This window comes from Panulirus ornatus, chromosome 39 (assembly GCF_036320965.1).
Source record: "Panulirus ornatus isolate Po-2019 chromosome 39, ASM3632096v1, whole genome shotgun sequence".
Classification (NCBI taxonomy): domain Eukaryota; kingdom Metazoa; phylum Arthropoda; class Malacostraca; order Decapoda; family Palinuridae; genus Panulirus; species Panulirus ornatus.
The window spans coordinates 5082026-5104719 of NC_092262.1; the positions used below are offsets into that span (position 1 = coordinate 5082026).

General features: G+C 45.5%; 2 protein-coding genes across 4 annotated transcripts; both read right to left on the reverse strand.

The window, feature by feature from the left end:
* Nucleotides 1-2309: 2309 nt before the first annotated feature.
* Nucleotides 2310-5019, reverse strand: LOC139761050 (uncharacterized). The gene is made up of 2 exons (XM_071684821.1): nucleotides 4883-5019; nucleotides 2310-3944 (listed from the first exon to the last, which is right to left on the reverse strand). The coding sequence occupies exon 2, from the start codon at nucleotides 3942-3944 to the stop codon at nucleotides 3306-3308; it is 639 nt and encodes a 212-aa protein (XP_071540922.1). The 5' UTR covers nucleotides 4883-5019; the 3' UTR covers nucleotides 2310-3305.
* Nucleotides 5020-14494: 9475 nt separating this feature from the next.
* LOC139761051 (uncharacterized) lies at nucleotides 14495-21657 on the reverse strand. 3 transcript variants are annotated; one of them, XM_071684825.1, is made up of 3 exons: nucleotides 21575-21615; nucleotides 16417-16539; nucleotides 14495-15006 (listed from the first exon to the last, which is right to left on the reverse strand). In XM_071684825.1, exons 2-3 carry the CDS (start codon nucleotides 16537-16539, stop codon nucleotides 14518-14520), a joined length of 612 nt encoding a protein of 203 aa, XP_071540926.1. In that variant the 5' UTR covers nucleotides 21575-21615; the 3' UTR covers nucleotides 14495-14517. The 3 variants fall into 3 exon arrangements, with proteins under 3 accessions (XP_071540926.1, XP_071540925.1, XP_071540923.1); XM_071684824.1 differs by lacking the exon at nucleotides 21575-21615 and adding an exon at nucleotides 17271-17532; XM_071684822.1 differs by lacking the exons at nucleotides 14495-15006; nucleotides 16417-16539 and adding exons at nucleotides 18659-19391; nucleotides 19624-19794 and having other exon boundaries at nucleotides 21575-21657.
* Nucleotides 21658-22694: the final 1037 nt, after the last annotated feature.

Consider the following 22694-nt stretch of genomic DNA (forward strand, 5'->3'; position numbering starts at 1 on the left):
GTGTGTGTGTGTGTACCTGGCTTAGCTGGTGTGTGTGTGTGTGTGTGTATGTGTGTGTGTGTGTGTGTGTGTGTGTGTGTGTGTGTCAGAATATTTATGTTCACATAGAAACGTGGGAATAAAGAGATGGGTCTTGTATATACCAGGCTACGAGACGATACGAGTGTAAAACTCTCCCCGTAACACACACACACACACACACACACACACACACACAAGAGTGAAACCAGCGGGAAGACTAGGTATTAACATGGTGGTGTTAGTGAGTCTTGGAGACTCCAGTCTTTAGTGTAGCCTGGAACATTTGCCATACTGACATGTCGGTGATCACACTTGGAACCTAGAGTGAGAGGGACTCACGCACCATGATCATTAAATCTTAATTTGACACTTACGAACACGAATACTGAGACTATCATATATACATGAAGTGATCATACAATGATTGTTTGACTATGAAGTCAATGAAATCATCAGAAAAGCAAAGATGAGACACGACATAAAGAGGAGATATCATCATACAAACTACACAAACAACATCAACTTTTTATGATGATACAGACTGGGAATGAAGAGTTCAGGAACGAGGGCAGTGTAGTTGCTGGTTCTGTGAAATTTACAGCGGAGTAGAAAAAAAGCAAAGGAGCTTTGAAATGTGCCAAGGGTATAATATTGACGGCATTCCAGCCAGCCAGCATTTTCAAGGTTTAAAAAAGAAAAGAACAAGCAGAGCGTAGAATAAGAAAGGAAGTTGATGTAGAGGATGATGTAAGGAAATGTAAGGAACTGAATAACAAGTTCAGAAGTGTTTTAGCAGCGGAAGACAATATACCTCCAACACCAATATGAAGACTGGGGAGGAGGCCTTAAAAATCATCTACTTATCTCAGAAAATTGAAAGTTCTTGATCCATAAAAGATTCATGATGAAATATCACCATATCCGCCGATGTGTACAGATACAATAGACAAACCGCTTGAAGTACTGTTCAAGATATACTTGAAGAGAGGCAAAGTGCCAAATGAATGGAAAAGATCGTGTGTCATAACTGTACATGAGTTAGGAGACCGGGACTAGGCGCTGACCTACACACCGGTCTTATTAACGAGTGTGATGTGTACGATTCTGGAAGAGATTATCTTTAAGCAATTGTATGACTTTCTACAGAAGAGATATTACCTGCGTAGAAATAGCATGGATGAAGAATTTGGAGCTGCAGTTGCTTCAGTAAATGACTGAACGTTGTTTTAATAGTTGATAACATCAAATAAGCTCAGCATGTTTTGTATTTGTAAGTTCGTACATCTCACATTTGGTTGGTGCCACTACGAGGTAGTCTGTATCTGATACTCAGAGCAGGAAAAGTATTTTAGCCCCACAAGAGAATGCTTCATTTCAAATAGTTACCGTTCAAATAGTTTTGTTTTTGTGTTTTCTTTGAGAGAAATGAATTGTCGTTTTCTTTTATAAATACCACAGCAAACCTGTGGCTTAGATTGGTCATGTTGTACATCTCCAGTGTTGCTTGACTACATATCTGGCCAAGTATTGAAAATCAAATATTGGTATGTATGCAGTAGAAGTTACTTAATGACTGGAAGAAGGTATCAAGCTTTAGTTTAGTTGTGCCTCAGAAATAACACCTGGGCTTTGATGAAGAACATATCAATGAGATCTTTCATGCTTTCATGCTATTCGTCATTTCCCACGTTAGTGAGGTAGCATTAAGAACAGAGGACTGGGTCTCTGAGGGAATATCCTCATCTGGCCCCCTTCTCTGTTCCTTCTTTTGGAAAAATAAAAAAAGAGGGGAGGATTTCCAGCCCCCCGCTCCCTCCCCTTTTAGTCGCCTACTACGACACGCAGGGAATACGTGGCAAGTATTCTCCTCACTCACTCATTCTTTTTGTATGTCCAAACCATTTCAGCACACCCTCTTCAGTTTTCTTAACCACACTCTTGTTATTGCCACACTTTTACCTTTTATTACGTACGATATTAAACCACCTCACACCACATAATGGTAGCCACCTGTACATGTCTTCTGTACACTCATTTCTTGCCTTCCACCACACACTACTACTTTGATAGCTACCAGTTAATGTCCTCAGTGTACTCAAGATTGACTACCTCACATTGATGGTTGCCTTGTTTCTTCTCGCAAACCTAGAACAGTAGATCTACCATCTCACACTTATGGTTGCCTTGTTTCTTCTCTTAAGATTAGAACATAAAGTAGAGAGTCAGCATGCTACAAAAGAAGGAAGTGGGAACTGAGAACATCTGAAAGCTAAAGGTTGTCACAATAGTTTATGTTTGTTTAAAACGATACTTTATTGTTTTTTATTTCATAGAGTGTTTGTTTGTAGTAAACTACCAACACTGGAGGACTTTCTAGGATCCCTTAGGATGGGATATCATCTACCACTTATGGTTGGCAGTGTGGATGATGGAATATTCTTTCTCTTTCAGACAACATTCTGACCTTGTAAACTTTTGCTGGATTCTCATTGGTCAACACACAAAATACAAATTTAGTATGTCCTCAGCCTTAGTATTTCCTCAAGGGGTCAACTTATAATTTTTCATTTACTTCTGTAAGACATTTACAATGATGGTAGTGGATATAAATATAAAGTATTTTTTGATTGTTTTATTACAAGATGAAAAGCATTTTGATGTAAAGATAATGTAGAGTTACCATTATGATGTATGTTCACATTTGACGAAAATGTTGGTTGGGGCACTGCCTACTTAGTCATATTGCATGTGAGTCTTCCTCTCAGAGTACATGTGGAGCTGAGCAGGTCTGGTGCATGTGGAGCTGATCATGTCAACTACATGTGGAGCTGACTAAGTCAGGTGCATGTGGAGCTGACCATATCAGGTGTATGTTGAGCTGACCAAGTCAGGTGCATAGGAAGGTGACCAGGTCAGTTGCATGAAGATCTGACCAGGTCAGATACATGTGAAATGGACCAGGTCAGATACAAGTGTAGCTCACCTGTCAAACATAACCAGGTCAGATACAAGTGTAGCTCACCAGTCTAACATGACCTGGTCAGATACAAGTGTAGCTCACCTGTCAAACATAACCAGGTCAGATACAAGTGTGGCTTACCTGTCAAACCTAACCAGGTCAGATACAAGTGTAGCTCACCAGTTTAACATGACCTGGTCAGATACAAGTGTAGCTCACCAGTCTAGTACATGTGGAGCTCACGAATTCAGAGTAAAGTGGTCAAGACGCATGGGAGTTGATAGGCACAATACACCTGGTGATGTAATGATTGTCTGTTCTAGTGTTAGTCAACAAGATGTACTCTCTCACTCTGGCCAGAAGTGGATGTTTGGTCCTCCTGGTCAGCATGAGTCAGGTTCTCCTGATTCTGGTCGTTGTCATCGATAAGATCAAACCCACATCCCCATGCCTGGTGCAGGAGGCCGCTCAGCTGGGCGTTGCTCAGTGGACATTTAGAAAAGTTCTTGTCACACGTGGTGGTGTCTCGGGTCCTGCTACCAATGTCTGTGGCGTAGATGAAGGGAGCGTTGTAAGACGTTAGCGTTTCGTTCCCACGGGCAAACATGTCCACCAGTATGTCCTCCTCCAGAGTGCGGGTTCCTTCCTCCATGGTCTGTAGGTGACAGAGCATTTTGAGGATGCAGCCATTAGGGTCGAGCTCACCCACTGCAGACAACAGCAAATTCTCTCCGTCAACAGGAGCGCTGTGGACAGCCCGCCCATAACGCTTCCGTATCCGGAAACGGTAACCACGACCGTGATATCTTCCGTAACCGCGACGCCTGCTAGCACTGAATAGGAAGGCGCCCTTCAGGGCAGCCAAACCCCCAAGGGCCAGAGCACCAGCCAGGAGCAAGGTAGCCTCAACAGCTGCCACCCATGATATCACCAGCAACGCCAATACCACACTGGAACTGCGCATCTGTGGAGGAAATTTTCATTTTAGAAAGTAATAAATGAGGGAGAAAGTCTGTCAGACTGTGCTATTACTCGTACCAGGTCAGTATAACATCCCACTTAGGGTCAGGATGTGTGAATACAATTGTTAATGATGGATTACCTATTGTCATTACCGTGAGTCTCATGAGAAGATATTTTCCTGCAGTGAATTAATTTTACATCCCAGGATCTTTGAAATAAGACACAGGCTATGGCCAGCATTATGACCCACAGCCATACCCTTGATCTTTCTCTTACACATCTTAGGCCACTATGGACTAGCTTTCGCTCACACTAGGTCCCCTGTGAGGTGTCTGCCACCCACCCTGGACCATGCATGAGCTGCCTGACATCTATCTTGGACCCCACACACATTGCATGCCACCCGTCCTGGACCCTCCACGATGTCTACTACCCTGAGCTGTTTCCCACCTTACCCCGCACAAGCTGCTGGCCATCCTGGGCCCTGCATGAGCTGTGTACCTCAGACCCACAGGAACTGTGTGCCACCCTGAGCCCTACATGAGTTTTCTGCCACTCTGCACTCCAAACCTGCTGTCTGCAAGCCAGGACCCTACACAAGATATCTGCCATCCTGTGTCCCACATGATATTGTCCGCCACACTGGGTTGCACACAAGTTGTCTACGGAAGGAAGTATGATGAAACACCTTGTTAGGGGGAAGGGGATGATTGCATGATGGAGAACCTTGTTACATGAATATCTAACATTAACTTATTCTTGTTTAAAGTGGATGAGGAGGAAAGTAGAGGGAAAGTGTTGAGGATAGATGAATAGGAAGATAGAGGTGGCAGGAGCAGAGTTGGGGAAAGGTAGAGGGAGAGTATTAGGGATAAGGGTAGATGGAGAGTATAAGGGTTAGGTATAAGGTAGAAGGAGAATGTTAGGGTAGAGCCTTACCTTGGTGGATGATGATGTAGTTGTGCTGTAGCGACGTACTAACCGCTGAGGTCCGGTACACCTCCTTATATACCCGTCATGTCTGCGTTGTCACACTGAGGTAAGTTGGGGAAGGTTAACCACGCCTGAGTACTGATGGTATCCATCCCTCACGTTGGTGACGTTCCCACCATACTTCACCATCCACCACACACACACAAACACGGACCTTGCACCACATATACCAGTTGCTAGAAGAAGCAATAGATTAATACGAATGTCTGGCAATGTTGTCAAGGTCATGAGGGTAGTAAAGAATGGTAAGCATTGCATCCACCTAGATGGGGAACTACAAAGACTTGGAAGTTTGGCTCATAGACACCAGTTGCACAGAAATCAACCAAAGTAAATATAACGAGATAAGGTAGAACATAGTGAGGAACGGCTTCGATATGATCTGGCTGGAATTACGTTGGAAGAATCTATGTCTGGGAAGGAGAAGGATTTAGGGGTCGACAATGTACATAAACTGTCAGTAGAGTTCTACTTCTGAGAACTATGATGAGACAAATTGTCTGCTGCCAAAAATTAGAAACACTTTTGCGCTGAAGGGTAAAGAAATGCCCAGCAAACTAATGATTCAACGTACTTTGGCAAGACTGGAATACGCTAATCAGGTTTGGTCACGACTCTTACAGAAGCACAATAGAACTGACAGAGAAGAAAGCCAAAGCCGGTATCAGGATTAACAATACTGACTCACAATGAGATACTGAAGACCATAAATTTGAAACAGAGAAGAACAGAAATTAACTTGATCATAATCTTGGAAGTTTCTAAACCAGTTGGATGATATCGACTGGGAAAAGTTCTTCGAAAAAATGCAAAAAAACAACCATAAACCAGAGCAAGAATGTGTTACATAGGACGTAGAGAGATTTTGTAGTGTTATAAAGAGTAGTAGAAGAATTGAGAGGAATAAGTAGTGAATGTTGACCGAACACAAATGGTTGAAATGTTGTACGATATCAGAGAAGGTCTAGAGATGGGACCCGTATGTGTACCACTCCCTTCACATACAATGCGTATTCCACACTAAGAAGGACTCCCTCCCTACGTGCAGAGGGTTCCTTCCCTCCACACATTCCACAACTAAAGAGGACACCCTTCCTCCATACATCCCACCACGAGAGGGTTCCCTCTTTCCTCCATACAGAGACCTCCCTCCCTTCACACAGTCCACCGTGCAGAGACCTCCCTCCCTCCACACAGTCCACCGTACAGAGACCTCCCTCCCTTCACACAGTCCACCGTACAGAGACCTCCCTCCCTCCACACAGTCCACCGTACAGAGACCTCCCTCCCTTCACACAGTCCACCATGCGGGGGCTCCCTTCCTCCCTCCTTCCACAGGATGCGTCTGGCTCGTCTGTACCTTGCAGCCTCACCATTACTCAGCTTATCACATTTGTATCTTCCACTGCCAACCTCACAGTCTTCTGTCCACATTAGCATGTAGCTTTCTTGTTATTGCCTACATCATTGTCTGGATACTTAATGATTGCCAGGAATCGTGGGCATGTAAATACCTGGCAAGTTACCCTCTTTGTCACAGCCACTTATATCGTCGTTGACTTTCCATAGCCTACCTTAACCCCTTACTCGTCCTACTGCTGGATCCATCATTCTCAGTCACCTGCACTCGAATTCGAACCCGGGTCCGGAGGTTCGTTGACAACTACATCAGGGGTTCATCTGCAGGGTTACCGCTCACCGGGTCTTGCTTGATGTGTGAGACTGCCCTCCTCTGCTACCTGTGGTTCATAATGATTATTGATTCTTGGTTCATTTAGGATTCATTTCAACCATTTGTCAAGTTTTGTTTGTCATGTTTCTGTGGTTGATCTATGCATGTCTCATCTCGGCTGACGGTGCTACCGGTTGGCCTGTCACATATCTTTGCCTGATTTGATTTCGATATGAAGAGTGAACAACTTTGTGTCCTCCCTGTTGAGAGGTTTTCAGATCTAACACATTTTCCAGAGAGAGAGAGAGAGAGAGAAGAGAGAGAGAGAGAGAGAGAGAGAGAGAGAGAGAGAGAGAGAGAGAGAGAGAGAGAGAGAGAGAGTATAAGATAAAAACCCTAGGGTAATATTAGCACACCCGCCGTTTTGACACTATAAGAGTGTGTAGGTACCACAGTTCTCTGTACAAGACTCACCACACAAAGATAACTCATGTACGGTGCGCTACATATGTCATGGGTCATTTTTGTCCATTCGTCAATATGAAGCATTTCAGCCATTTATTGACAGTTGGGGCCCTACACACATCAACATGTTGGTCACCGATAATCTTATCAAAGCTTCGGTTACCAAGCGAGGACGAAAGTATCAGATTTATCAACATTTTGCTACGAAATAATACATTCTTATTCCAGCTGTGTGGTCTTGGCTTGGTGTCCTGTTGCTGGAGACGAAGCGTAAAGCGCGTAGGGGTTCATGCTATTGCAAGATAGGGTCAACACTTGCAATCTCGAGGCAGGGTCAACACTGCAGGAACATGAAGAGAACATGACGCCATCCTGGGAGATATCACTCGTTAGAGGTCACTAGTGGTGTGTTATGACACCAGACCAGCTTGAGCGTCACCTGTTATGACACCAGACCAGCTTGAGCGTCACCTGTTATGACACCAGACCAGCTTGAGCGTCACCTGTTGTGACACCAGACCAGCTTGAGCGTCACCTGTTGTGACACCAGACCAGCTTGAGCGTCACCTGTTATGACACCAGACCAGCTTGAGCGTCACCTGTTGTGACACCTGACCAGCTTGAGCGTCACCTGTTGTGACACAAGTGATCAGTACTCACAGCATTGTACCTGTGTGACCCACCACAAGGTACACACCGCCCAGGTGCCAGGTGCTGGAGTTATATAACCTCAGGTTATGATCTAACACATAACAAGGCAGGTGTAATTATACTTTCCTGGTAAACATAAATGATGGTTGATCCATGTGAGTGTGGTGGTGGTGGGCATCGGGCCACGACCACACTGGTGAATAGGATGACATGCACTACGAGTCTGTATGGGACCTGTCCGGCTGGCTGGTAACACTGCACTGCCACCCAGTCCCCAAGGCTCACCACCGGCCCCAAGGACAAGGACGACCACCCTCTCCAGGGACAAGGACGACCACCCTCTCCAGGGATAAGGACGACCACCCTCTCCAGGGATAAGGACGACCACCCTCTCCAGGGATAAGGACGACCACCCTCTCCAGGGATAAGGACGACCACCCTCTCCAGGGATAAGGACGACCACCCTCTCCAGGGACAAGGACGACCACCCTCTCCAGGGATAAGGACGACCACCCTCTCCAGGGACAAGGACGACCACCCTCTCCAGGGATAAGGACGACCACCCTCTCCAGGGATAAGGACACCAGCGTCCACAGGGATAAGGACACCAGTGTCCACAGGGGCAAGGACACCAGTGTCCACAGGGGCAAGGACACCAGTGTCCACAGGGGCAAGAACACCAGTGTCCACAGGGGCAAGGACACCAGTGTCCACAGGGGCAAGGACACCAGTGTCCACAGGGGCAAGGACACCAGTGTCCACAGGGGCAAGAACACCAGTGTCCACAGGGGCAAGGACACCAGTGTCCACAGGGGCAAGGACACCAGTGTCCACAGGGGCAAGGACACCAGTGTCCACAGGGGCAAGGACACCAGTGTCCACGAAGGAAAGGGGGACATCAAAAATGTCCCACGTCTTGAGCTACAAGGACAACCTTCTCTTCGGCCGGCTTCTGCCAATGCAAATGTAGGCATTGGGGCAAAGATGTTATACGTGTGAGATGAAGAGTGTAGAGTAAATGATGACACAACAAAATACACGAGAAGGTTAGAGAACACAAGAATACAAATTATAAGACGACGTGGGCAGGTGTTTACAAGGCTGTATATCAAAGGTTGGTAATGAAGGTCAGAAAGTTGTTAGTATGCAGGATGGCCATCCATCACTACAACCTGGTTGTAGATGATGACCTTCTGTATCTTCCCAAGACAACGTGAGCAGTGTCTGTATGTGAAGTTTTGTGATTATATATGTTATGCGGAGTGAGATTCTTTCTTTATTACACACCTTCGTGTGTGTGTGTGTGTGTGTGATTACTTATTTGTTCAGTTCTGGGAGGGAGTTTTATACTCGTAGAATTCCTTATCGTGAACATTCTCTACTTCAACTTAAATTCATGTATGTTGTCTGTATGAATCATAACCTTATTCATTATGTTCCATTCATCTATCAGTTTTATATGATAAGAGTAATTCTTTACGTTCTTTTTAAGTCTTTTTTTTTTTTTTGCATATTTTTATGCTATGTCCTGTGGTTGCTCTATTTCTACATCTTTCACTCCATATCAGCCAACTGTTTTAAACTTTTGAAGTTTGTGATCAGGTCACCTTTCATTCTTCTTTTTTCCACGGGAAGGGGTGGGGAGGCAAATTTGAAGGCCCTTCCCTTTCCATGTGCCTCTGCTTTCTTAATTCTGATACCATCTGTGTTGCCCTTCTCTAGACCTTCTCTATTAGCACTTTGTGCTTCTTTAGGTGAAGTGACCACACTTGTGAAGCAATTCTGAAAGAGACAAGCTAATTTATAAACCACTTAAATTGCTGACATTATCAGAATTTAAAAGAAAACTGGTGAACAATGAAAGATAAAGAAATGGAATGAACGAATATATGAATAAGGTAGGAGACAGGCTCTGAACCTTCCCAAAGCAAAATAGAAGCCTGTTACTACCTTCTTTAATTATATATTGAATCAGGGCATGTGAAGCGTCTGGGGTAAACCATGGAAAGTTGTGTGGGGCCTGGATGTGGAAAGGGAGCTGTGGTTTCGGGCATTATTGCATGACAGCTAGAAACTGAGTGTGAACGAATGGGGCCTTTGTTGTCTTTTCCTAGCGCTACCTCGCACACATGAGGGGGGAGGGGGATGGTGTTCCATGTGTGGCGAGGTGGCGATGGAAATGAATAAAGGCAGACAGTGTGAATTGTGTGCATGGGTATATATGTATGTGTCTGTGTGTGTATATATATGTGTACATTGAGATGTATAGGTATGTATATTTGCGTGTGTGGACGTGTATGTATATACATGTGTATGGGGGTGGGTTGGGCCATTTCTTTCGTCTGTTTCCTTGCGCTACCTCGCAAACGCGGGAGACAGCGACAAAGCAAAATATATATATATATATATATATATATATATATATATATATATATATATATATATATATATATATATATATATATATATATATATATAAAACTCTAGTCATTATCAGTCTAAAGAGCTTTTAATGCATTTCATCATTTTCAGACAAACAAAAATGTTATTCTTTTCAAGCTCACATTTGTAATGCCCAGCTGTGTAAGTTCAAGCCCTGGCATACATCCTATGTGGCGAGATGCTGTAGCCAGTGGTATCATTGATATATTTCAACAATGAGACTAAAAATCACACTAAATCATAACTGTTAAGGGAAGTTAGGAGAGGTTTTCATTGGTTCTTTTGATTTCCGTAAGTGTTCGCCTACTTTTACATTACCTAAACCACATCCTCCCTGATCTTCATAGCCCTCCCCATTAACTCTTTTGTTGATATTGCAGTCATAGAAGACGGTAAAGATAAATAATTTTATCAACTGCAGATATATTTCTCTTCTCAATACAGTAAAACAACACTGCAAAATATTACAGCGCACTTAATACTCCACATCGTAAATCCCTCACCTTTAAATTTAATTATTGCAAAAAAAGGAGGAGGGTCCACAGGATCCAGGGAACAAAGCTTTGTGATTGGAATTTAAAATAAGATTCAAGTATTTGCTTAAGTATTGCGTTTATTACGACAAATCATTCATGTATTTGCTTAAGTATTGCGTTTATTACTACAAATCATTCATGTATTTGCTTAAGTATTGCGTTTATTACTACATATCACTTCCATCTGATATCAGAACGTCAACATAGTAAATATGAAGTTCAAGGCCACCTGATGCGTAACTTATTCAAGTGGAAGAAGAAGCATGCTTAAGCTCCATCGTCTTGCTGCATCACATGATTGCTCAGTGCCTATGTCATCAACGCATAATGTTAAACAACCTACTACGTGTTAGGGAATATAATGACGGTTATATCTTTCCCATCATACAATTGTTATTGCTGTTATAATCTTAACTATACCATAGTAAATATAGAAAATATTCATGCTGAGATTCCCATTGGTATATTTCTTCATTTCAACGTAAACAAAGGATCAGCTGAATATTTACTATTCGCGGATTAAAGTCCTTCTGTTTGTAAACAAACAGTACACGCCATCATGGGAAATCTTGGCAAAATAATAGTCACGTTGCTCGGCGTCGCCCATTATTCTCCAAAACTTGTCATTTAGATTTTAGAAAGGCAAATTTTGGTGGTTACACACTGAAACACTAATCATTTTTCAATCGTTAAGAGAACTGAATATAAAAAGTATATCAAGGTGAGATGATAGGCTGAAAATATTAACATAAACGGATTTTAAGAATTTTTCATAAATTTTCAAATTATGACAATTCATTACAAAAGTTGGTAAATTGTACTAATCCGAGAAAAGTCTCTGTGATGGAAAAATTACATAAACTTAGACGAAATTTGTGAACTTATCTAAAATCCATTGATTAATAACTCCATGATATTCACTATGTTGTCAAGCCTAACCATCTCTAAACAAACGTACTTGATGACGTGTATCACTCATACTTCAACTTTATACAGATCTTGTCATTTTGTAAGTCAATTTCTGTAAACTGTTTACAATAGGCCAAAAACTATAATATGTTTATCAAGTTTGGTCACAGCATCTGAAGAAGCACAAAGAGTCAATAGAGAAGGTTCAGAGGAGGTCAACAAAGATTGTACCAGAATTAAGAAAATTGAGTTACTGGGAAATGCTGGAGGGTATAGATATCACCGTCTTGGAGGAGTGAAGTGTGTGTGGTACAGTAACAGTAGATGTATAGATATTAAGATCTCATGTAAGTATGATCCACCTGGAGGATGCGATCCTCAGCTGTGTCATTGTCGTGAAGCAAGAAACAAAGACGTGAACGAACACTTTTCAGATATGAAAATAGATAGCAGATACAAGAATACTTAAAGGAAAAAGTAAAGCATATACAGACGAAGGAAAAAATAAAGGACAAGTATGTGCAGTAGTGAAACATAATGAAGGATAGAAGGAAAATTTTACTAACGAACAGGAAGACTGGCAGAGGAAGACACATGAATTAACTACAAACCTGAAACTTCTCAGTTCCTAAGAGGATTTTGTGTGTGTGTGTGTGTGTGTGTATGTGTGTGTGTGTGTGTGTGTGTGTGTGTGTGTGTGTGTCCTGCTGGACCGTGTTAGTGTACTGTACTCCTTCCATATGACAACGATAAGTCTGTCTATAACAGGAAACATTTTGTTTTCTATTTCATGATGAATTGCCTTTCGGTATGACGGTACTGTACCCTAGTACAGAAGGTGCTGGTATGATGGTACTGTACCCTAGTACAGAAGGTGCTGGTATGATGGTACTGTACCACAGTACAGATGGTGCTGGTATGATGGTACTGTACCACAGTACTTGATGCTACACAGACGCTGGACACCGTCATTCGATCAGGAAGTCTGGCAGCGTGAAGTGTTCCAGCCGGGCCTTCTGAACAGGTAGGTAGGCCTAGGTACACATTTAGTAGCGTCACGAGAATGTGTTCTTCATAGGGAGTTGAAGTCGTCAGTTGTTGTTTACAAGTATAAGTACAACAGTTGTACACTGGCGAGACGAAACCATACCTTAAGACGCGCATTCATGAACACCTTGTGCCGTCAGTATAAACGAACTGCCCAATTATCAAACTACCCATGAGAGTAATACGGAACCACCTTCGCGACAGTTACCAACCAATGTGGGCTGCGTCTTGCTGGCCAGTAGGTACTGAGACAGTGATGTGATAATACAGGAGTCTCTCCTATCCTACAACAACTAATTCTCTGTAAGTAACACTTTGGTAACGACAGTTACTGTGTTTACGATTACGTTTGTGACAGGGTGTATGTGCTGGGGTGAGGGGGTGTATGTGCTGGGGTGAGGGGGTGTATGTGCTGCGGTCAGGAGGTGTATGTGCTGGGGTGAGGGGGTGTATGTGCTGGGGTGAGGGGGTGTATGTGCTGGGGTGAGGGGGTGTATGTGCTGGGGGTGAGGGCGTGTGAGTGGATGGTATGGTTGGATCACGTCCAGTTTTCTGAGGAATGTTTTATGTATAACGTAGTACAGTCGTGGTTGGGACCACTGACTGCAGGTGGAGCACCTGATGATGATGATAATGATGATGATGATGATGATAATGATGATGATAATGATAATGATGATAATGATGATGATAATGATAATGATGATAATGATGATAATGATGATAATGATAATGATGATAATGATGGTGATAATGATAATGATGATAATGATGATGATAATAATAATGATGATAATGATGATAATGATAATGATGATGATGATAGAGTAATGTTTTTCCGTGGTGGTCATATGTCAGTAGGCAGAAGGGGTTCAGGGTCACCTGCCTTGTTGGGAGGTGATAACCGAGCCACTATCCTCCACCAGTTGGTCACACATACGTATGTGTGAACTTATAAAGTATATGGGTACGACCTATGTTTCCAGCACAGCGGCCAGAGACACCTGAAGGCTGCACTACACGCCGGAGCAGGGAAAGTTTTTCTCCTTTGAGTGAGGAAGAGTGCCACTGTGTGAGGCCCCTCGATAACTGAAGGCAGAATGATTAAGGTTATCCTACATCCTTCACAGCTGGACACACCCAGGCAGACTCCTCCCGCTTGAGACTCAACCCAGAGTAACGTGTTACTTTTGGTGAGATTGTCATCGGCTGTACAGTCTCGCCAGAGAACTTCTCACTCCAAAGGGGTCCATCAAACATTTCCCTGCACCTGGATGTAGCGCAGCCTTACGGTAACAAGAGCTCCTGGAAAATGGTTCACGGAGTAGATCCGGAACCTTGTCATGATCCTTGGTTCCACTCCGGTGCACTCGGCTTGCTTCATAAGTGCTGCGACAGTGTCATAAAGGGGTCTTCCAGGGTAGGAAGATAAGGTAAAGTAAAGCATTAATTCATTTATATCATGATTTATGTCTATAAGAATAAATATGGATGCATGTTTACAAACGGAAGACGAACGGAAAAGATTGGAGTGGGTGGGAAAATTGAATTTTGGATGACGGAGCAAGATGGATCGAGTTACAGGTTGATGTTTACGCTAACATGAAATGGAAGTGGCCAGATTAAGTCGGCAGCTGTCATGATATTTACATGAGACGCATTTATTACGTGGAGCACGGCCAGGTGTGCTGCAGGAGGATGCCAAGCTAGGGAGTGATGGTGGAGCAGGGCCAGGTGTGCTGCAGGAGGCTGCCAAGCTAGGGAGTGATGGTGGAGCAGGGCCAGGTGTGCTGCAGGAGGATGCCAAGCTAGGGAGTGATGGTGGAGCACGGCCAGGTGTGCTGCAGGAGGATGCCAAGCTAGGGAGTGATGTTGGGGCAGGGCCAGGTGTGCTGCAGGAGGCTGCTAAGTTCCTCCTGTCCCAGGGTACAACTGGAGAACACCTTGTCGCAAGCCGCCGTCGCCACCTGTTCTTGAGTCTTGCTAACATCAGCAGCAGTGTTGTCGAAGGTGGCGTGGTAGAAGGAGAGCGTGTCCGGGTTGTTGGAGAATAGCTGCAGGAGGACATTTTCCTCCAGAGTGCGAGCATGTGCCTGCTTGTTGTTCAGGTGACACAAGAGCTTGAGGACACAGCCATCAGTGTCCAGGCGGGAGGCAGCTGACACCAGCAACTTCTCCAGCTCCACCACCTCCTCACCCCACGTCTCCTGGGTGGTGGAGCGCTTGTGGTACCTCTGGGCAGGAGGGTCATACGTGGGTTCTGGTGGGTCATGGTAGTACTCTGGTGGGTACTCGTATAACTCTTTTTTCTCATTACCTTTTTTGATCAGTGCTACCGACAGTGCCACCTGCAACATAACACTGATATAAATCTTATGTTCCTACGATAAGGAGACTATGTGTAGTCCCACGGTAAGGAGACTATGTGTTGTCCTACGATAAGGAGACTATGTGTAGTCCTACGTTAAGGAGACTATGTGTTGTCCTACGATAAGGAGACTATGTGTAGTCCTACGATAAGGAGACTATGTGTAGTCCCACGGTAAGGAGACTATGTGTTGTCCTACGATAAGGAGACTATGTGTTGTCCTACGATAAGGAGACTATGTGTAGTCCCACGGTAAGGAGACTATGTGTTGTCCTACGATAAGGAGACTATGTGTTGTCCTACGATAAGGAGACTATGTGTTGTTCTACGATAAGGAGACTATGTGTAGTCCCACGGTAAGGAGATTATGTGATGGGACAGATAGTTGGTGGCTGAGGTACAAACTGGAGGTTGGTTAGGTATTTTTGTTTATCTAGATGGCCACCATACCAGTGGCTAAAAGTCAAGGCCAGGTTAGGTGTCTGGCAGAGGAGTGAAGATAAACAAACAATAAGAAGAGATTCATGTCTGCTCCAACATGTGGTTCTACATCCGACACATGAAGGTGGAAAGGTTATAAGCAAACAGAAAGGCGAAGAGAAAAGAAAGAACCTTCCACAATTTTGCTGTGCAAGGAAAATGGGAGATGTCATAATGGCCAATCCTCGTCTGACTTGTCGCCACAAACCTGTATTCCAGAATCCTGGACACATGTGGACACTACATCAGAGATGTGCCCTAAATGATACCCATTAAAGAGAGATAGGCAAGTATTATCACAGCGTCAGCGAGGTAGCGCAAGGAAACATGGCCCAACCCACCCACATACACATGCATAGACATAACGCCCATGCACGCAAGTATACGTACATATACATTTCAACGGATACATGCATATGCATACACAGACATATACATACATACACATGTACATATTCATACTTGCTGCCTTCATCCATTTTCGTCGCCACCCCGCCACATATGAATTAGCATTCCCCCCAGCGAGGTAGCGCCGGGAAAAGATAAAAAAAAGGCCACATTCGTTCACCCTCAGTCGACTCTGGCTGTCATTTGTAATGCACCGAATCCACAGCTCCCTTTCCACATCCAGGCCCCACAGAACTTTCCATGGTTTACCCCAGACGCTTCACATGCCCTAGTTCAATCCAATGACAGCACGTCGACCACGGTGTACCACATCGTTCCAATTCACTCTTTTCCTTGCATGTCTTTCACCCTCCTGCATGTTCAGGCCCCGAACGCTCAAAATCTTTTTCAATCCATCTTTCCACCTCCAATTTGGTCTCTCGCTTCTCCTTGTTCCCTCCACCTCTGACACATATATCCTACTCGCACACAAACGTTACACTCTTGATCCACCTGAACCGACCTTGACGATCCACCACAAGCCGGAAATGATGCCTCCTGGGACACCGCTTCCAGGCCCCACCAAGAAGCCTTCGCTTGCAGCCAGGACACCCAGGACCACACAGACGATGACTGCCAGACGCATCTGTGAAAGATGGATTGAAACAGTTCAAGTAACAGACCTCCAGCCCCAGAGATGCCATTACCACATGCAGTCTCCATCTCCTGATCCACTACAGACCCTGGGTGGGAAGTTGTTACCCTGATCATATCACCACCACAGATCTCTTATCGTTGACGCCCACCAATATTAAGGTCTTCTTCTGAGAGGACTACCTAACCCCAGGCCTCAGTCCGCTTCGTAGAGGGACGCGCCCCAGCCTGGCAGACTGGGTCCTGCCCTGCAGCAATACCACCAGGTCGGCGGAGATCAATGTAATGTTATGATGGCGATACAGGCCAACGGGGTGCTCCTCCTACCAGACCTACCCACCTTGCCACTAACACAGTAGCCCTGACCAGATCTGCCTACTAACACAGTAGCCCTGACCAGACCTGCCTACCAACACAGTAGCCCTGACCAGATCTGCCTACTAACACAGTAGCCCTGACCAGATCTGCCTACTAACACAGTAGCCCTGACCAGATCTGCCTACTAACACAGTAGCCCTGACCAGATCTGCCCACTTACACAGTAGCCCTGACCACATCTGCCTACTTACACAGTAGCCCTGACCAGATCTGCCTACTAACACAGTAGCCCTGACCAGATCTGCCCACTTACACAGTAGCCCTGACCACATCTGCCTACTAACACGAATTCAGTGTTTATGATCTGAAAATCAGAATCAGTGGGAGGAGAGAAGGCTGGCTTACCGCTGGTGGTGGTGGCTGTTGTGGTGTGGTGTGGTGTGGTGTGGTGAGGCAGGGTTGTGGTAGAAACAACTGTGTCGCCCCGTATATATGCCTGCCACTGACCCACATGCGATGATGGAGAAAGCTGTGCTATAGTTGCTCTGCATGATGAAGCTCCTCCCGTGCCACAGGCCAGGGTGGGTGCCGGGCCAAGGTGGGTGCCGGACCAGGGTGGGTGCTGGACCAGGGTGGGTGCTGGACCAGGGTGGGTGCCGGACCAGGGTGGGTGCTGGACCAGGGTGGGTGCTGGACCAGGGTGGGTGCCGGACCAGGGTGGAGGTCACCAGGGGAGTGCCCTAGGGTTGGGTTATCTCACCGTTGCACATCTTGATCTGAGTGGAAAACTTACTAGAAGTTATGGCGTCTTACCTGGATGTTTTGCCGAAGATGTACACGTCATGAGATGAAAGGAACTCGAACAGGATCACATCAATCCACAATGGGAACTCGACAGACTTCAAAGTTGCTACATAGTTGGTGAAATTCAACCCGAGGACTCGTAAAGTAATGAGGAAAGGACAGGGTTAAAACTGACATCAGTATGATTGTCATCCAGCAAGAAATAAGTTTCAGGATTTTGAGCATAAGAAGAACTTGAAAGTTGACGTCGGCTATATTCTGTTGTCAGAGTCCCACACTGGGAGAATAGCAAAGACGACAAGCTGTGTGCTGGTTGGCAGATATCGGAATATCCTTCAGTATATGGATAAGAAGTAATTTCGCAAACTGATCGTATCCTCCATGGAGCCAGAACTAGAATATGTTTCTAAATATTGGTCAACGCGCACCTAAAGAGGCAGAAGGAGCAAATTCAGAAGGTCCAGTGAAGGCCAACAATGATAGTACCAGAATTGCAAGGACAGGATAAGAGACTTAAAATTACCCATCATGGAAGACAAAAGATTGAAGAGTTTTAAAACCAAATTGATGATGGAAACATTGAACAGTTCTACGAAAGATACAAGGATGGAAAAAATAGGTCTAATTTGAAATGAAGCAAAGAAAAATACGTAATGTAGCACAGTTATATGATATGAGAATGTTCATGAGATTGGGCCACATGGGTGTAAGATTCCCTCCTCTTACATTACAAATAGCAAGTTACACAAACATACAACACAAGGTAGAAACATACAAAGGTTTCGGTCTACAGAATGGGTTGTGTAATGCTTTATTGGTCATTTTTAACCTATAATGAGACGTAAGGGATAGCGAGCAGGGCCAGGTGTGCTGCAGGAGGATGCCAAGCTAGGGAGTGATGGTGGAGCAGGGCCAGGTGTGCTGCAGGAGGATGCCAAGCTAGGGAGTGATGGTGGAGCACGGCCAGGTGTGCTGCAGGAGGATGCCAAGCTAGGGAGTGATGGTGGAGCAGGGCCAGGTGTGCTGCAGGAGGATGCCAAGCTAGGGAGTGATGGTGGGGCAGGGCCAGGTGTGCTGCAGGAGGATGCCAAGCTAGGGAGTGATGTTGGGGCAGGGCCAGGTGTGCTGCAGGAGGCTGCTAAGTTCCTCCTGTCCCAGGGTACAACTGGAGAACACCTTGTCGCAAGCCGCCGTCGCCACCTGTTCTTGAGTCTTGCTAACATCAGCAGCAGTGTTGTCGAAGGTGGCGTGGTAGAAGGAGAGCGTGTCCGGGTTGTTGGAGAATAGCTGCAGGAGGACATTTTCCTCCAGAGTGCGAGCATGTGCCTGCTTGTTGTTCAGGTGACACAAGAGCTTGAGGACACAGCCATCAGTGTCCAGGCGGGAGGCAGCTGACACCAGCAACTTCTCCAGCTCCACCACCTCCTCACCCCACGTCTCCTGGGTGGTGGAGCGCTTGTGGTACCTCTGGGCAGGAGGTCGGTAGCTGGGGCTGGGGTCAGAGGGCGGTGGTGGCGGCTGAGGTTGATGGGCGTGGGTAGAGGACCTGTGTGACACGTAAGAGGACTCAGGCGGTGGGTAATGTGACCCTGGTTCTTCGTCAGCTGGCGGAGGTTCGTGGTAAGGCGGCGCATATGATACGTGATACTCGTCTTTATATTCCTGTTCGTATTTCTTCTCTTTCTTATAATTCTTCTCCAGAGCCATGATGATGAGTGCAGCCTGCCAAGTTGACACGCAACTATTAAACTAGACCAGTACAAGACACGAGAAATGATGATACTGTTAATAATTGTATTCATGTTTCTTGTTTCAGTAAAATTTCTTTTCATGCAGAACTTGAGAGGATCTTTAGACGATTGTTGAGGTGGTTTTATAAACTTGTATATGTGATCAGTTATAATGTTTAGTGTCAACGTGAGAGGACACAGTCTGCTGTGTCTGCTCGACTTACATGAAAGGCAGCGAATCCAGCGGTAGCTAAAAGTGCCCTGGTGGTACCTGCCACCAGTGGCTGCTGTATGACGGCCTCCACAGTGTTGGCAACATCACCATTCAACACAAGGGCGTCGCAGGTGTTCAACAGACCCACCGCCACACTCACAGTCACCACCTCCGCCAGCATCTGTAACAGGCAAGGCACAGGACTGACATGTCGTGCATCATGACACCTCCCTGACACAGACGTCACGTTACACCAGGCATGCGCAGAGGCTCATGACGAGAGTATGGGGTCATGACGGGATAAAGGTCGATATGGCCTGCGTATGAGCCACCTGCGTATGAGCCACCTGCGTATCACTCAATTGCGTATGAGCCACCTGCGTACGTATCAATATTTACAACAGATCGTAAACATTTGAAATGGACGGTATCTCAGGAGTGGAGAGATTAGGGGCGCGATGCACTGTGACCTATATGGGTTCCTGGAGCGGGTTGTTACACACACACACACACACACACACACACACACACATGGCATTTTACCAAAGTAGTGGAAACAGACATATGTCCTGCCGTTCTACAAGCCAAACCTCCCAGACGAGTGTGGTGTGTATGGTTGTGGAGGAGATGATCAGTAAGCAGATGGACAACTTCCTACAGAGAAGAATTTACCTGAGCGAGAGATACCACAGGTTAAGGTAGAGCAGGTCATATGTAACAAACCATCTACAATTCTACGAGAGAATGAACCGTGTCTTAGACAAAAAATAAAAGAATGGCTGGACTAGCAGAAAGCATTTCCTACTCCCACATGATCATGAGGCTGGCTTAGAAACTAAAACCTCGAGCAACAATAAAGTGGAGACTCCTACGAATGATGGAAGATTATCTTGGAGGAAGAGAACAAATGACACACGTCGGAGAGGAGGAATCTTCTCCACATAGTTTGAGACCACAGTGGAGTACCGCAAGATTCTGTTCTGGAACCGATACTCCTCTATATTGATGTGAAGGACTTGCCTAAGTTTATAGATGATGCAAAAGTGAGGTAGTACCAATGGTGGGTGTGGAGGACAGGGTCAGGTAGTACCAATGGTGGGTGTGGAGGACAGGGTCAGGTAGTACCAATGGTGGGTGTGGAGGACAGGGTCAGGTAGTACCAATGGTGGGTGTGAAGGACAGGGTCAGGTAGTACCAATGGTGGGTGTGGAGGACAGGGTCAGGTAGTACCAGTGGTGTGTGTGGAGGACAGGGTCAGGTAGTACTAATGGTGGGTGTGGAGGACAGGGTCAGGTAGTACCAGTGGTGGGTGTGGAGGACAGGGTCAGGTAGTACCAATGGTGGGTGTGGAGGACAGGGTCAGGTTGTACCAGGCAAGACGTCTTACGTTAAAGGTACGAGCCAAGATGAACGTAACAACAATAACAAAACTTTCCTCGGTGACTGAAGAAAACATGATGACATATAGAACAGTGTTGCTATAGTGGTCGTACACATGCATATGTTATTATAGAATATATATCACTCTACTGCAGTAGTGGATGTATATACATTGATATAATATTACAAGCTGTGTGAGGGTGTATGACAGAAGTGTATTTACATTAATATAACATTACAAGCTGTATGAGGGAATATGACAGTAGTGTACATACATTAATATAACATTACAAGCTGTATGAGGGAGTATGACAGTAGTGTACATACATTAATATAACATTACAAGCTGTATGAGGGTGTATGACAGTAATGTGTACACATTAATATATTATTACAAGTTGTATGAGGGAGTATGACAGTACTGTACATACATTAATATAACATTACAAGTTGTATGAGGGAGTATGACAGTAGTGTACATACATTAATATAACATTACAAGTTGTATGAGGGAGTATGACAGTAGTGTACATACATTAATACAAAAGTGAGTTCATTAAATACTGTTAAGGTGATCTTACTGTGTAGGAGAAGCGTGGCGGTGGTGGAGGAGGTATGTGTGAGCCAAGTCTGCCCAGCTATATATATGTGACCAGGTGACCCACAATGGTGGCGGGGAAAGCTGGGTGACCAGGACCAGGCGGAATGTGTACGTGAAGCAGCCGACCCAGTCATGTATCCTGCCCGCCACACCACTCATGACGGCTGGGGATCCTGCCAGGATAACTCCACATTGCCTTAACCTTCCTGACGAGACGAGAGAGCCGTCATCATAAGCTCCATGTCCGCCATCTCCTGCAGGGTTATTACCCTCGGATCATGGTATCGGGGTCATGAGGGATCCCAGGCCGTGTTGTCGGGGTCACCAGGGTCGTCAGGGTGCGTGAGTCTTGGTGTCAAACACAGAAGAAGAAAACTTGAAGCGAGGTTGTCCAGCAGAGGTTGGCACTGTCCATCATTGCTTGGTAGCAGCCATGGCCACGGGGTCACCTTGCCCCGTCCTTGTATATGGGACATCTAACGTATGCAGGAGGGTTCGACCAGGCTCTCTCTCTCTCTCTCTCTCTCTCTCTCTCTCTCTCTCTCTCTCTCTCTCTCTCTCTCTCTCTCTCTCTCTCTCTCTCCCCTCCTCCACCCAGGGCCTGAACTGACTGACAAGGACACGACTGTTGGCTCTTCAGCCGGGACGACGAAGACGCTAACCTCAGGTGAAGTGTGGCAGAAAACTTTCCAGATCATAGTGATGATGATGATGATGATGATGATGATGATGATGAAGATGATGATGACAGTGATGAAGATGATGTGAGATATGACAATAATCTCAAGCAATATATACGCCCAGATTTTCCCCAACATTTACACCAGACGACCTGACAGGTGATGGTCATACACCACACAGGTCTGGGAGGATGACCACACGACCTGACAGGTGATGGTCATACACTACACAGGTCTGGGAGGATGACCAGACGACCTGACAGGTGATGGTCATACACCACAGGTCTGGGGTCCCACATCCACGTCTTATGGGCACATTATCTCTCATTCTCTCATGTTCCTCTCCTGTAGTGACTACCCTGTCCACCTGGCCAGCCACCTACAGTGTTCACCCTGTACACCTGGCCAGCCACCTACAGT

Excerpts from the sequence above, each read along its gene's own strand:
- LOC139761050 (XM_071684821.1), bottom strand. The coding sequence starts at position 3,944 with ATGCGCAGTTCCAGTGTGGTATTGGCGTTGCTGGTGATATCATGGGTG.
- LOC139761051 (XM_071684822.1), bottom strand. The coding sequence starts at position 19,794 with ATGCTGGCGGAGGTGGTGACTGTGAGTGTGGCGGTGGGTCTGTTGAAC. Across the intron at positions 19,392-19,623 it reads CTGGATTCGCTGCCTTTCAT|GCTGCACTCATCATCATGGC; the intron begins GTAAGTCGAGCA and ends TCAACTTGGCAG.